This window comes from Mesoplodon mirus, assembly GCF_964341445.2.
Source record: "Mesoplodon mirus genome assembly, chromosome: 12".
Classification (NCBI taxonomy): Eukaryota; Metazoa; Chordata; class Mammalia; order Artiodactyla; family Ziphiidae; genus Mesoplodon; species Mesoplodon mirus.
The window spans coordinates 77,547,889-77,562,719 of NC_138988.1; the positions used below are offsets into that span (position 1 = coordinate 77,547,889).

General features: G+C 39.2%; 1 protein-coding gene across 3 annotated transcripts; it reads left to right on the plus strand.

Moving 5' to 3' along the window:
• The first annotated feature begins 707 nt into the window (after window positions 1–707).
• ENPP4 (ectonucleotide pyrophosphatase/phosphodiesterase 4) lies at window positions 708–14,588 on the plus strand. 3 transcript variants are annotated; one of them, XM_082638204.1, is made up of 4 exons: window positions 708–948; window positions 6,666–7,524; window positions 8,715–8,885; window positions 10,909–14,588. In XM_082638204.1, the coding sequence occupies exons 2-4, from the start codon at window positions 6,690–6,692 to the stop codon at window positions 11,271–11,273; spliced, it is 1,371 nt and encodes a 456-aa protein (XP_082494330.1). In that variant the 5' UTR covers window positions 708–948; window positions 6,666–6,689; the 3' UTR covers window positions 11,274–14,588. The 3 variants fall into 3 exon arrangements, with proteins under 3 accessions (XP_082494330.1, XP_082494332.1, XP_082494331.1); XM_082638206.1 differs by lacking the exon at window positions 708–948 and adding an exon at window positions 980–1,030; XM_082638205.1 differs by lacking the exon at window positions 708–948 and adding an exon at window positions 1,094–1,171.
• Window positions 14,589–14,831: the final 243 nt, after the last annotated feature.

Below are 14,831 nucleotides of genomic sequence, written 5' to 3' on the forward strand. Positions count from 1 at the left end.
GAAGGTACAAACTAATAAGCAACAGAAAATATCCAGCCCCAAATTGTCTCTGCAGCTGCTTCCAGACTCTGGGGTCTTGGTAATGGCTATACACTAAAGGTCCAGACCCACGCATATGTGTTAAAAAGAAACGCCCATTTCTCAGCTGGTAGCCATTCCTAGTTCCCTACTGCAAGGACCGTGTTTCTGTATTTCTTGCAACCTTACTCATAAACTGCCTAGTACTCACTTCGCGTGTAATACGGTGATCACTTCTCCAGCAACACGGACACATACTGCTTTGGTAGAGCCACACTGTATTTTTCCCAACTAACCGGAACTGGCTAAAGCTGCTCTAGACTCGTGCTGGGCCTTGGGGCTGCCAAAGTCGTTTTTCCTGCAGACACCTTACCGCCAGGTGCATGTTAACTAGGGGCGAACGGAGAATGGCAGTAAGCCTGAGGTTGGCAATAGCCAGGTGCCCTTTCAGGGACTCGCTGTGTTTCAGGTCCCCTGAAGGGCACCCAGCCCTGGGACGCTAGAAAATGGGGCGTGGCAGGAGAGTGGAACTAACCTCTCCTACTAGATCCAATTCGACCCCCACAAGGCCTCTGTCTCCAGGTTGTACCTGAATCCAACCAATCGGAAAGGGAGTTACATCGACGGCGGCTGAGGTGTCCAATCCGAGGACATGTCTCACACTCCGTTGCCCGCTGAGTCCCCGAGAGCTGTAAAACTGTTCCGCAGTCGCGCGCGGGGCAGCCGAGCACCCTCGGAGCGGCTCGGGTAGCGCGAATCTCAGGGAGGAAGGGGCTGTTAACAGCGGGGGGCGCCCGCTAGTGCGCAGGCGCCTCAGGAAGAGCTTGGTCTGGCTCCTGCGACTTCAGGTCTCCGTCGCTCCCAAGACCCAGGAGCGCCGGGTTCCGCGCGCGCCGGGTTCCGCGTGCTGCAGAGAAGCGGCGGTAGCGGGTGAGTGTGAGCCTAGCGCGCCCGGCGTTCCGGAGGGAAATGCCACCCCCTCCCCCGTCCACTAGGGGCTTTGAAAATAGAGGTGGTGAGATCCCCTACCCTTGATACACACACACACACACATCCCCCTAGCGGACAGCCGCTAGGGACCCCGGAGCGGCCGGGAGGTACCTGGCTGGGGGCGGCGGAGGGCGGGGTGGGAAGAGGATAGGAAACTGAGCAGGTAGGCGCGGACTGGGTGGACGGTGGGGTATGGGGTGGAGGCGGGGGGCGGTGGCGGGACAGAGGTGGAGGCCGAGGGGGCGGGCGTTTGATTATACAAGGTATCGATCGACCTGCCTCCGCCTGAGTATTCGGTTAGAGTTGATGGGAGTGACACACCAAATTTAAAAACGAATTTCCTAGAAAACCTAACAAGAAAGATAACACTGAATTGCTTTTTATCGGCCGGACACTGTGTTAAGCATTTTACAAATAACGCTTCCTTTTCTGGGCACTGCAACCCTGTGAGATCACAGCGTCGTCCCATTATACAGATGGGGAAAGTCCTGCTTAGAGACGTGAAGCACAGCTAGTGACCACGAGCAGATTCAGGTTTATACCAGCCTTGACTCCACTAGGGTTTCTTCTTTAACCACCAGGCCATCTGGTGGACCCAAGCCGGAAACCTTGCCAGTACTATAGAAAGTCAACTGCTCCTTTTAATATTCCGGTTTTCTTTTCTGTTTTCCTTTTTTTCCAGAGGTTGTACCAAGCTATTTTAAGGAAATTAAACGAATTTAAAAGCAGGGAGGAGATATTTTATAACTAAAATATATAAAATATAAATATCTCCTCCTTGCTTTTAAATCAGCTACAAAATATAATTTGGGAGAAATTTGATGAACACAGAAGAAGTACACAAGGAGTTATTTTGTAGAAAGAAATAATATATGTAGAAAGTAAGATTAAGTGTAGCTGTTTTGAAGATGCTGGAAAAGTTTGTATGTGCTGGAAAATTGAAGAATACTTTAGAATCCTAGAGTTGTTAAGAAACAGAGTCTTTCAGAGAGTAGTTTTAGTTTTTCTTTAGAATATCAAGAAAATTAATAATAATAATCTAGGGAAAACCACCAATGTTATCTATGTGCATAGACAATGCTATTTTATTTTTATTTTATTTTAAATCTGTATAAGAGTTTCATTATAAATAGTATTTGTGAAGTGTTTAGAATAAGACTTTTGTATTACAGAGCAGATGGCATGCTAATGGTGGCAAATAGCTTTCACCATATCTTTTAACTGTCACACTCCCCCAATTTCAGCTAAGAATGCCAGTGAGAATTGCCCGAGATACATTTCATCCAAGTAAGAAAGTCATCCCAGATGAGGTAGAGTGTGTTTTGGCCCCTGAATTGAAGAAAACTACACACAACTTCTGTTGGGATTATCTGGGTGTAGTTCCGGTGACTCTGCTTTTTTTCCTTCCCTTTGATATCTTTTTGGTTTGAAAAATTACAGAATTTCTCCCAGTGCTTTGTAATGTAGCAGTTAGTGATTTTTTTATTCCTTGGAAATACTTGAGAACTTCTCACTGGTGTTTTGTTTATAGCTTAACACTCCTGTTGGGATGAAACAGAATGCAGTAGACATAGATACAGGCACCATTAATGAAAGCAGGAAAAGTTCCGTTCATAGTTTGGAGATTAAAACTAGACTTGTAAACTCGCTGTTACTAGATTTATAAACTTGTTAAGGACCTGAAATTAGTAAGAGTACAGACAGTAAGGCTACGAATTGCTTCCTGAGTTTGGCCAATCCAGGGACTTCATCTTCATCCTGTGTAAAAAGAAGAGGTTAGCCTAAATTATTTCTGTCTACTTTATAGTTTCACAATAGTATCATTCCGCCTGTCACAGTACAGACTTTTCCCCTAACATAACAGCTTTGTAACTGTGGATAAAAAAGAGACTAAATTTGAGAGCCTATTGTTTGACACTTTATGTATCCGCATTTTACAAACACAGAAACTGAAGCTGGTAGTTCTGCCCACAGTTGCCCATCTACTAAATGTGAGCTCAAGTTCTGGGATCCTTCTGATTTCAGAGCCTCTAATCTTTCCACTTTGTCTGTGCTTCTAAGTCTGGGGACAAGAATCCAGCAGTGTGCTAAGGGGTTAGTGAACCCCAGGGTAAACAGCACATGTGCCTTGACCCTCCTATTCACTCAAGATTTGGGGAAGAAAGATTTTGATTTGTATGTATTTTGTGTGAGAGAGGGGCAGACACGGGTTTTTGTTTTATTGTTTTGCACTTGGGAAATGGGGTAAAACACATTCATGTTAAAAAACTCAGGTCTGTGGTATAGAGTACACATTTCACATAATTTTTGAGGTAAGATGAAACATCAGATGTTTCCTGTTTTGTGGCAGGACAATCCAGATGCTTTTAAGATTACAATTTCATTTCTCTCTACTCTTTTTTTTAATATAATGGTTTTATTAAGGTAAAATTCACATACTGTCTAGTTTACTCATTTAAAGTGTACAGTTTTACGAATTGTGCAATTGTGCAATTGTCAATTTGAGAACATTTTCATCACCCCAAAAAGAAACCTCATACCCATTAGCATTTACTCCTCATTTCTCCTCAACCCCTTGCTCCAGACAAATCTAATATACTTTCCATCTCTATAGATTTGCCTATCTAGGCATTTCATCTAAATAGAATCATACAATAAGTGATCTTTTGTGACTGCCTTTTTTTACTTAGCACAATGTTTCAGAGGTTTATCCAAGTTATAACATATATTTGCACTTCATTCCTTTTTATTGCCAAATAATATTCCATTGTGTGGATATACCACATCTTATCCATTTATCACTTACGGACATTTGAGATGTTTCCACTTCATGGCCCTTAGAGATAATGCTGCTGTGATCATTTGTGTACAAGTTTTATTATTGACTTGTGTTTTAATTTCTCTGAGGCATATGCCTACTAGTAGATTTTCTGGGTCGTACGGTAGCTCTGTTTAAACTTTTGAAGAACTACCAGAATGTTTTCCAAGTGCCTGTACCATTTTCATTCTCACCAGCAGTGTATAAAAGTTCTAGTTTCTCTACATCCTTGCCAACACTTGTTATTATCTTTTTTATTATATCCATCCTAGTGGGTGTGAAGGGGTATCTCATTGTGGTTTTGATTTGCATTTCCCTGATGACTAATGATGTTGAACATATTTTCATGTGCTTATTTGCCATCTCTATAGCTGGAGAAATATCTTTTCAGATCCTTTGCTCATTTTTAATTGGATTATTTAACTTTTAGTATTGAGTTGTTACACTTCTTTATATATTCTAGATATAAATCCTTTATCAGATATATGATTTGCAAATATTGTCTCCCGTTCTGTGGGTTTTCTTTTCTCTCCATTATATCCTTTGAAATGTAAAAGCTTTCAATTTGGGTGAAGTCCAATTTATTTATTTATGATTTTCATCACTTGTGCTTTTGTTGCTGTATCTTAGAAGGCTTTGCCTAACTCAAGGTCATGAAGACTTATTCCTATATTTTCTGCTAAGAGTTTCATAGTTTTAGCTCTTAATCTTGGTCATTTTGAGTTTATTTTTGTACATGGTATGAGCTGAGGGGTCCAAATTAATTCTTTTGCATGTGGATATACAGTTGTCTCGGCACCCCTCTGCTCTTAGAGGAACTCCGTTGGAAAAGTTTTAGACATACTGTGACATGATTCCTCAAAGGGCTTAGTTTTAAAAACAATACTTTATGATGTATGGGTCTCAAGCACAGCATTACAAGAAATTGTGGTGTTGTAGAACAGAGTTCACTCAAGCTCGTCTTTGTTCTTCCAAGATGACATCCAGATTCGTTGTTTGGATTATTTATGCCCCTATTTTGAGTATTTTATGTTTGAAAAGTATAAAGCCCTTGTCCTCTGAAAAATGGCACATACATAAATTTTGGTGTTTTAGACTTTAGTTATATTATTTATTGAATGATTTTTTTTATTGACCTAAGAGAGTATTTGGGCAAAGAACTCATGTGTAGAAAGCAACTTTAAGAGGTTTGGAAACACAAATTATTACTGAAGAGCTGTTATAGGTCACCTATAGGTCACCTAGATACACGATTATTGTCTCTGTAATACATCTCAGACAGACTGTGACAGCACTGTGTGGTAAAAGGGAATTAAGGTTGACCATGATTTCTGTAACTGTTTCATAGTAATTTGCACGTGAGTTGTGCCTGGATAATGGAGGGACTTGAATGCCAGGCAGAGGTGTTTCTGTATAGGCTGGGGGACTTTGGATACTGATTTTATTAAGGAAGTGTCATGGACAGGGCTATTCCTGGGAAGGTTAAGTTGGGAGCGGATGTTGGGTGAGTAAGGGGAAGGTGATCGAGGTAGGAAGGTCAGTTAAGAGATGGAAGGGCTCTGGACAGGAGGCACTGGGGACTTGAAGAAGTGTGGCAGGGGACTTACCTGGCGGCCCAGTGGTTAAGACTCTGCACTTCCAATGCAGAGGGCACAGGTTCAATCCCTGGTCAGGGAACTAAGATCCCACAGGCCTCTTGGCGTGGCAAAAAAATTAAAAAATAATTTTAAAAAAGGAGTATGGCAGCAGTGGAGACTCACTCTACCTAAATTACATATCCTGTTTTCTTAGGAACCAAAGAAGATAGAACCTGAAGGCAGTGAGATTTGTTTGGGGAAATCTGTTTTTTTGTAATCAGTAGATTGTTAAAAAAGAACCAAAAAATCAGGGAGCGCTCTGAGCCTAGGGTGTTAGGCAGGAGAGTTACAGTGGTCCCTCATTATCTGCAGGGAGATTGGTTCCAGGAGCCCCAGCAGATACCAAAATCTGCAGATGCTAAAGTCTCTTATATAAAATGGCATAGTACATGAATACAGTCAGCCCTCTGGATTTTCCATGCACGGTTGGTTGAATCCATGGATGTAAAACCCGTGGATATGGAGGGCCAACTGTATGTCTTTGACAGTAAAAAGGAAGTTTAAAAGGGAATTGGTGATGAAATGCATTTCAACAGCTGTTGCATTTCTTCAGAAATTACCGTGGCATCCAAGTTCCTGTAGGCTTTGTCTGTTTGTCAGCCTCCTGTGAATATTGGGCAGGTTCAGATTGAGGCGGGACCTTTTTCTCAAGTAATATTTATTACTTACTCCCCTTTTTCATGCCAGTATTTTTCAACAGGAACTGATGATGAGCCAGTGTGGTAGAGTTTCCACCCCCTATTTCTGTGGATTAAAAGGAACTATAGGGTACCAGTCATTAAACTAGAAAAATAATCGCCCTCTCTGGAGCCTCTGAAAGCTTGGCGTTATTTCTGTTTTGTGCAAAAGGATTGTTTTTGTTTCTTCGTTTGTTCTTATTAAACCTTTAGAATAACTTTTGCTGCTGCAAACAAACAAGGCAACCCATTTGTATGGAGCACAAGAATGGCCCATATCCCCTTCAGAGCATGAAAAATGGGGCAGGACATATAACTGGACAAGTAAAGGCAATTTTTATTTTTTCCCACTTTATTCAGTTATCTTTCAGTAAGTGACGTTATTTAATTTTCAAGTTGATGTAGGTAAAGCTGGTGTATAAAAAGTTTATAAATGTTGGTTTTCTTCTCCTGATGACTAAACTTTTGAAACCTAATCCAACTCAAATAGCATTACTACTTATGAATTGTGTTTTTATATTTTAGGAACCCTGACTGCCCTCCTTCAGCATGTTCACTATGAAGTTATTGCTGATATTTTTGTTTTCTGGACTTATAACTGGCTGTAGAGTGAACTCTTCCTGTACTTTGCCACCCAAGTTACTACTGGTATCCTTTGATGGCTTCAGAGCTGACTATCTACACAACTATGAATTTCCTCATCTCCAGAATTTTATCAAAGAAGGTGTCTTGGTAGAGCAGGTTAAAAATGTCTTTATCACAAAAACATTTCCAAACCACTACAGCATTGTGACAGGCCTGTATGAAGAAAGCCATGGCATTGTGGCTAATTCCATGTATGATGTCATCACAAAGAAACATTTTTCTGACATTAATGACAAGGATCCTTTTTGGTGGAATGAGGCAGTCCCTATTTGGGTGACCAATCAGCTTCAGGAAAACAGATCAAGTGCTGCTGCTATGTGGCCTGGTACCGACGTGCCCATTCACAATACCACACCTTCCTATTTCATGAATTACAGCCCCTCAGTGTCATTTGAGGAGAGACTCAGTAATGTCTCCACGTGGCTGAGCAATTCGAACCCACCTGTCACCTTTGCAGCACTCTATTGGGAAGAGCCAGACGCAAGTGGCCACAAATATGGCCCTGAAGATAAAGAAAACATGCGCCGAGTGTTGAAAGAAATAGATGACCATATCGGTGAGCTAGTTCACAAACTCAAGGTGTTAGGACTGTGGGAAGATCTTAATGTGATCATTACAAGTGATCATGGGATGACCCAGTGTTCTAAGGACAAGCTGATAAACTTGGATCTCTGCATCGACCCCTCAGACTACACTCTTATAGACTTGACCCCAGTTGCTGCAATACTTCCCAAAATAAGTAAGTAAACTTTTAGCCAAGGAATATTTGAATGGGGCAGTTGATTGAGGAGGAAGGGTTTTGTAAAAGAATGAAGCTCAGACTTTTTGTAGTTCACAGCCATACACTCCTATACTCACTCAGAGTGGGATTATGTTTTTCCCCTGATGTATAAGTTTTTAGGTAATTAGCTTAAGGTTTAGGTTCAAAGGGATTATTTCTTCGCTTTTTTTTTCTTAATTAATTAATTTATTTTTGGCTGCATTGGGTCTTCGTTGTTGCGCGCAGGCTTTCTCTAGTTGCGGCGAGTGGGGGCTACTCTTCGTTGCAGCGTGCAGGCTTCTCATTGTGGTGGCTTCTCTTGTTGCGGAGCATGGGCTCTTGGCACATGGGCTCAGTAGTTATGGCATGCAGGCTCAGTAGTAGTGGCTCACGGGCTCTAGAGCGCAGGCTCAGTAGTTGTGGCGCACAGGCTTAGTTGCCCTGTGGCACATGAGATCTTCCCAGACCAGGGCTCCAAACCCGTGTCCCCTGCATTGGCAGGCAGATTCCCAACCACTGCGCCACCAGGGAAGTCCCTCCTTGCTTTTTGATATATTTCTTTTTTAAAATTTTTATTTTTTTATTGAAGTATAGTTGATTTATAAGGTTTCTGGTGTACAGCAAGGAAATGCAGTTTTACATATATATATATATATATATATTCTTTTTCAGATTCTTTTCCATTATAGGTTATTATAAGATACTGAATATAGTTCCATGTACTATACAGTAGGTCCTTGTTGATATATTTCTTACTTATTTACACTAATGGAAAAAGGAAATTTTTATCCTTAAAAAACATCTTGGACTTTTGTGTGAGATATACCCTTCATCTACTGATCTTAGAATTAGTAATTAGCAGTAATATGTAATTAGTTTATATTTACTTAGGAAGCTAGATGTGAAATTTGTCCTCTTTGTATAAAAGTCCACCAGGGATAATCACAAAATGAAAAGAGAGATATGTGAATGCTTGGAAAGGGGTGTGTGTGTATGTATGTGTGTCCCCAACACTGTTACATCATTATTATTGCTCCGTTGTTTTTAATGACTAAAGGGCTTTAATAGATAACATTGTTCAGGACTTATTTCCAGTTATTCTAGTTAGAAATATTTTTTCCTTATCAGTCAGCATGACTTTTTCCCTTTGCTGTTTCCTTTTCTTCCAGACAGAACAAAGGTTTATAACAAACTGAAAATCTGTGACCCTCACATGAATGTTTATCTCAAAGAAGACATTCCTGCCAGGTTTCATTACCAACATAACGATCGAATTCAACCTATTATTTTGGTTGCTGATGAAGGCTGGACAATTGTGCTAAATACATCATCACCAAAATGTAAGTATTTATTTAGAATTTTTCTTTTGTATCCTAGGGATAAATCACACGTTGTGACATTGTTCCATTAACAGGATACTTTGATTTAGAGATGTTCACACAGTATATAATTAGTTTGATTTTCAACTAGGTGATTCTCAGGTTTTCATCTGAGAGCAATTTTTAGAAACCACAGTTTCATCCTTAGATTAGAAGGTTGGGTGATCTTAAGGGTGAAGGAGTAGTTTTACTTTTTTACAAAAACTTCAGTTACTGTCAGTAACTTTCAAGGCTGGTTCTCTTGATTTGTAAAAAATAAGAGAGTAGTAAAGAAACAAAGAAAATAAAAGAGAGAGAAGTCAAGAAACAAAGTAAAAGGGGAGAGATTAGCTAGTTCAAATTCTTTTTGTGTGTTAAAAAAAAACTTTGTCCAAGTAACCTTAAGTCTTTCCCCAGTGATGAAATTGTTTACCTGAGTGCTACAGCTAGTTAGAACACTGGGCAAGAACCAGAAAGTATGCAAACAAAAATCGACCAAGTAAACAAAACAGATGGATCAAAATCTCTCCTCAAACTGAAGAAATGTATAGGGGAGAATTACAGCTTTTTACCCATACGGTAAATTCAATTCAAGTACATTTTTCAAAAATCTGATTTTGTAAACCATAGCAGGGGTCAGAAAAGTTTTCTGTAAAAAGCCAAATAGTAAATATTTTAGGCTTTGTGGGACAGCTGGTCTGTCTCAACTACTCAATCCTACCTTTATAGTGGGAAAGCAGCCACAGGCAATACATAAACAAACTGTCATGGGGTGTTCCAATGAAGCTTCCTTTACAGAAACAGGCGGAGGGCTAAATTTGGCCAGGTGCTGTCGTCTGCAGATCCCTGATCTATAGCAGTTCAGACGCATCAGGCAAGGATAAGACTGAGGGCCATTAGAGTTTATGTATTATTGATACTTACATTGTATACTAATTATTGAAAACTTGGAAAATACAGAAAAGTTCAGAAAGGAGAACAAAAACTATCCATAATCCTTCAATACAGAAGTACAGTCAGTTGTTAATTGTGGGTGTTTTCCTCCTTCTAATCTTTTTCTCTGTTACATACAAATGCATATTTTTATTATTAAATCGTATGGTTTATATTATTCACATTATAATCATATTCATTTATATTACTGAAATCAGAATACCTATGTATGATGTTATATTATGCTTTTTATTGGTCACGTGGGTTGTTTTTATTATGAAATATTTCAAACATACGATTAAAGAATATGTAACACTGATACACTCATCACTTAGTCACCTGCCCTTCGTATGGAAGTAGGAGCTTATTAAATGTAACTGGTCTGCATTAAAAGGCAATATTTAAAAAAATAAAGTGAAAACTTGAGAATCTGGTATTGGAATGATATCAGGGGCCGTCAGGTTTTTCTCTGAGTTAGACTTTGACTAGAGTTACAAGTTGGAGTCACCAGGTTAGACTTCACGTTCAAGGCAAGAATCCCCTGGCCCTCCAGATGTTGAGGTGTCCATTAGCTGTCAGTAGACCAGTGGTGTATTCCACATCCTGTGCCTTGTCCAGGAGCAGCTGACGTAGGTCAGGCTGCAGGCTCACTTCCTGGCCACTCACTGGTTTTACTCACTTCTGCTTTCCCCAGTTACTCAGGACCCTCAGGCCGACCACTCTTTTCACCACTGGTGCTGTTTGCAGTGGGCTTGTGCAAACAGCGCTGGACACTGGCAGGTGAAATACGTGGGGCTGGGACTGAGAGAGAAGCACATCAGGCTGAGAGAGAGTTTTAAAGCCTGAGGTCATGACCGATCGAGAAAAGGTGGGGGTCGTGTGTGTGTGAAATAGATGACATGGCTGACTTGAAGAAGACAGAACATTTTACTTCTGGCGCCTGTTTGGCCCAACTAAGCAGAATTTTAATGGGAATTACACTGGCAAGAATCCAGTGTATTTACACTAGAAGCAAGTTATTTTGTAGCAGAAAAGCTGCTCTATTTACTAACATTATCTTGTTCTTTTCCAGTAGGTGACCATGGTTATGATAATTCTTTGCCTAGTATGAATCCGCTTCTAGCTGCCCACGGTCCTGCATTTCACAAAGGCTACCAGCACAGCACCATTAACATTGTGGATATTTATCCAATGATGTGCCACATCCTGGGATTAAAGCCACGTCCCAATAATGGAACCTTTGGTCATACTAAGTGTTTGTTAGTGGACCAGTGGTGCATTAATCTCCCAGAAGCCATAGGGATTGTTATCGGTGCGCTCTTGGTCTTAACCACTCTGACCTGCCTCATCATAATCATGCAGAATAGACTCTCTGGACCCCGGCCATTTTCCCGACTTCAGCTACAAGATGATGATGATGATCCTTTAATTGGGTGACATGTGCTGGGGTTTATACAAAGTGGCTGTGATTAGGACACACCCAAGGAATGGTGTTACAACTATGAAAAAGTATACTTTGAAAGACAAAGATCTTAGGCCAAGCATGCTACAATTATTTTGTTTTTCCTTGTGTTTTGTTTTGCAGCATTAGCTAATATAAAAAACTCTGACCATAGAAAAAATTGCTAGTAAATCATTAGTTAACACCAACTGTTTCCCTAACTAGAAAGGTTTTTTTTTAAGAAAAATACTGCCTTTGCCTTTTTTTTTTTTTTTGCAATGAAGATTAGACACATCTTTAGATGAAAATATGCAAAAATTTAGTGGGTATGCTTTTTGAATAAATTTCTACATTTGTAAATTATACAACAGAAATCTTTATAAAATGTGTGGATTTTGTGTATCAGGAAGGAAAACTTTCTTATATTTTTATATGTGCCTTTAATAGAGTTTGTATCCCAAGTAAACCCTTGAGGTAGGAAATTCTCTGTGATGGTTAGTTAAAATGGATCAAGCAGGCAGAAAAGATCTAGCATTATGAAGAAATTATTTTAAGAAAAACTATTATAGAAAACAAGCAAAGACCCTGTGATACAAAGCCTAAGTCTTCTTCACCAGTGTGTCTCTGTTAAGACCCTTAAGCTATTGAAGCCTCAAAAGTTAAACCTTTTGAAGAGTATTGCTAAGAAGAAATTAAGAAAATAGGGAAAAGTGCTTTTCTCACTTTGTAGTCAATGCCTTTGTGTAAGTTATTTAATTGTGTGTATGTATGTGCCAGTGTGTTGCATGTATGTGTGTACAGACTTTGTGTGACTTATAGCAGGTGGTGGGAGGTGAATGGCCTGGGAGCAGCCTCCCATATCCCCATAGAACCCAGCTCTCAGGAAAGGTTATAATTGCACTTCACTTTCGTGTACTTTCTTCTAACTCACAGGGTAAAATCATAATTTTTAAAAATTCGTTAATTTTTGTTACCATTTTTAACTTTCTCATGTTGTTTTTTGTAACCAGAGGTCTCCAGGCGCTGCCGAGAAATGTATGACCTGACTACAAATCTGGTTTTGATTGGGTCAGAATGAGGAAAAGAGATTTTTCTATTTACCTTTGGGAATTTTATGCCTTACTTTTTAGGCTATAGGGTAGCTAAATTTAAAATGGAATTTAGTATCTTTTGATCTTTTACATGAATCATATGTTAAGTGGCTGAAGAAACTCTCAGGACTCTGTTAACCTTCAGTAGCCTGAACGCTGCCTCTGCGTTTTTCTCCCATATTTGGTTCATAGAAATAATCACTCTGCTCATATTTTTTAAAACATACTTGTTCAGAGCGAAGGATTTGTTGTGAATAACTGTTATCCTAGCTTTGCTAAGTGGTACCTTCTAACAATCATAATTAGTAGGAAGAAACTGAATTGTGGCAGACGAGATTCCATCTGTTAGAGGAAAAATTGGGTTCAAGAACCATTCATCAACAGCTGAGGCAAGCACTTAATTTTACTAGTGCGATCTTTAAAGTTTTGACAATATAAAATAAACTAGGGAACTGTTTTACAGATACAAAGATAACCTGCAGTAAATATGCAGCCCACTTAAATGTTGATTATCTGTGGTGGTCGAGAACAGTGGTGCCAGTCATCAAACATATAATTCATCCTGTGGTCATTGCTGATCTCCTGATCCTGGCATTTGGTGCCTATTGTACTTGGGGTTCTTGAGAAGCATTTCTACACCCTGCATGAATAGTCCATGCATGCAGTCGTAGGTGGCTGTATTAAGAACAGCATAATAAACAAATAAAACCACCAGGACTCATTTTGCTTTTTGACAGATTTTATTTCTGATGTTTTTGCCTCACATAAAAGTTATCCTAAAGGTTAATAGTTGATCTGAACAAAATAATAGAATAATTTCTTTCTACTTCCATTTCCATTAAAAAAAAAAGACAGGAGAACAGTCACATTTAAAGCAGTGAGCATTTTTTTGAAATGTCTAAAATACTAATTGAGGAGAGCTTGGTCTTTGCAGTGGTGTGAGCTTTAGTGGTTGTACTGGCCTGATTGGCAGTTATGAGTTTCAGAAATCGGTCCATAGCATCCATCCTGTGAGTGGATTTTATGGAGGATGGAATAGGAAGGGATGCCCCATCAGTGTCTCAGCCGTTTGAACAAAAGACCTATTTGTCTTGTTCTTTATTTCATTCTGAAAATACTAACTTGAATTAAAAAAAAATTGTAAATGTTTGGGCTTCCCTGGTGGCGCAGTGGTTGAGAGTCCGCCTGCCGATGCAGGGGACATGGGTTCGTGCCCCGGTCCAGGAAGATCCCACATGCCGCGGAGCGGCTGGGCCCGTGAGCCATGGCCACTGAGCCTGCGCGTCTGGAGCCTGTGCTCCGCAACGGGAGAGGCCCCAACAGTGAGAGGCCCGCGTACCGCAAAAAAAAAAAAAAAAAAAAATTGTAAATGTTTTATGTATATGTTGATGGGACAAGAAGAGTATTTAATCAAAGAGATGTTTATATATTATTATATTGAACTTTATGTTAATTCAGTTGTATCTTTAAAAATGATCACTTAAAGCCAATGACTCCTCTAGTACACTGAGAAAATATTTCAGTAAAGCCAGCCTTTTTCACTTGGTGTGTATTTTGTTAAATAATTGACTAATATGCTTCTGTGTTTTCTGGGTGGTAGAAAGTATTTGGCTCCAGGAAGGATTTAACTGTTTATGACAATACTCAAAGGTAATAGGAAAACTTTTTAGTAAGTTTGTTAATTCAGTGAGTGAATTCAGAATAAGTACATTTACTTATGTAAATGTAGGGACAGTTCTGCTGCTATTATTAATGTGCAAGTTCTTCTGGTAAACAGCAATAGAATAAAAATTATTTCAGTCCTCTGTACCACTGGTTTTGTGTTATTGTTCCATTAAGCTTGGTATATGAATTGAAAGATACTTGGAACATTAAAGGATTAAAAAAAGCTTTGCCTTGTTCTTGGGTATTTCCTTCTCTTGCCCGTATCTGGTAAGCTTTAAGGATAATTGCATTTAATACCTTTTATTTGGAGGTTTTTACTTCATTGTGAGTATATAAAGCTACAAATGAAGGACAAAGATGAGATGGGAAATGTGTTTTTATTGTAAATTCCTAAAATACTATGTAAATAAATGACATGAGTGCGCTTTAAAGAAATTTGTGTGTAGTGCCTTAAGTTAAATATATTTTGACCATATTGTTTGAATTCATAGTTGTGACTTTGTTATGATTTTAAAAATTTTATGTGAATAAAATCTACCAAAACATTTTAACCATAATTATTCAATATACAATGTGATGTCATTGATGATTTTTTAATTTGTCACCTTCTCGCACAATATACATACCGTGATAGATGTTGACATGACTTAGTAATACTGCAAAATCCACCTAGGCATTCATTACAATTTTTTTAAAACCAGGATTAAGTTGGTAACATTTAACCAAATTTTTAAAGCAGTGTATAAATATGCAATCCAACATAAGGACATCACTGGAAAGAAAGCCAAGATAAATTTT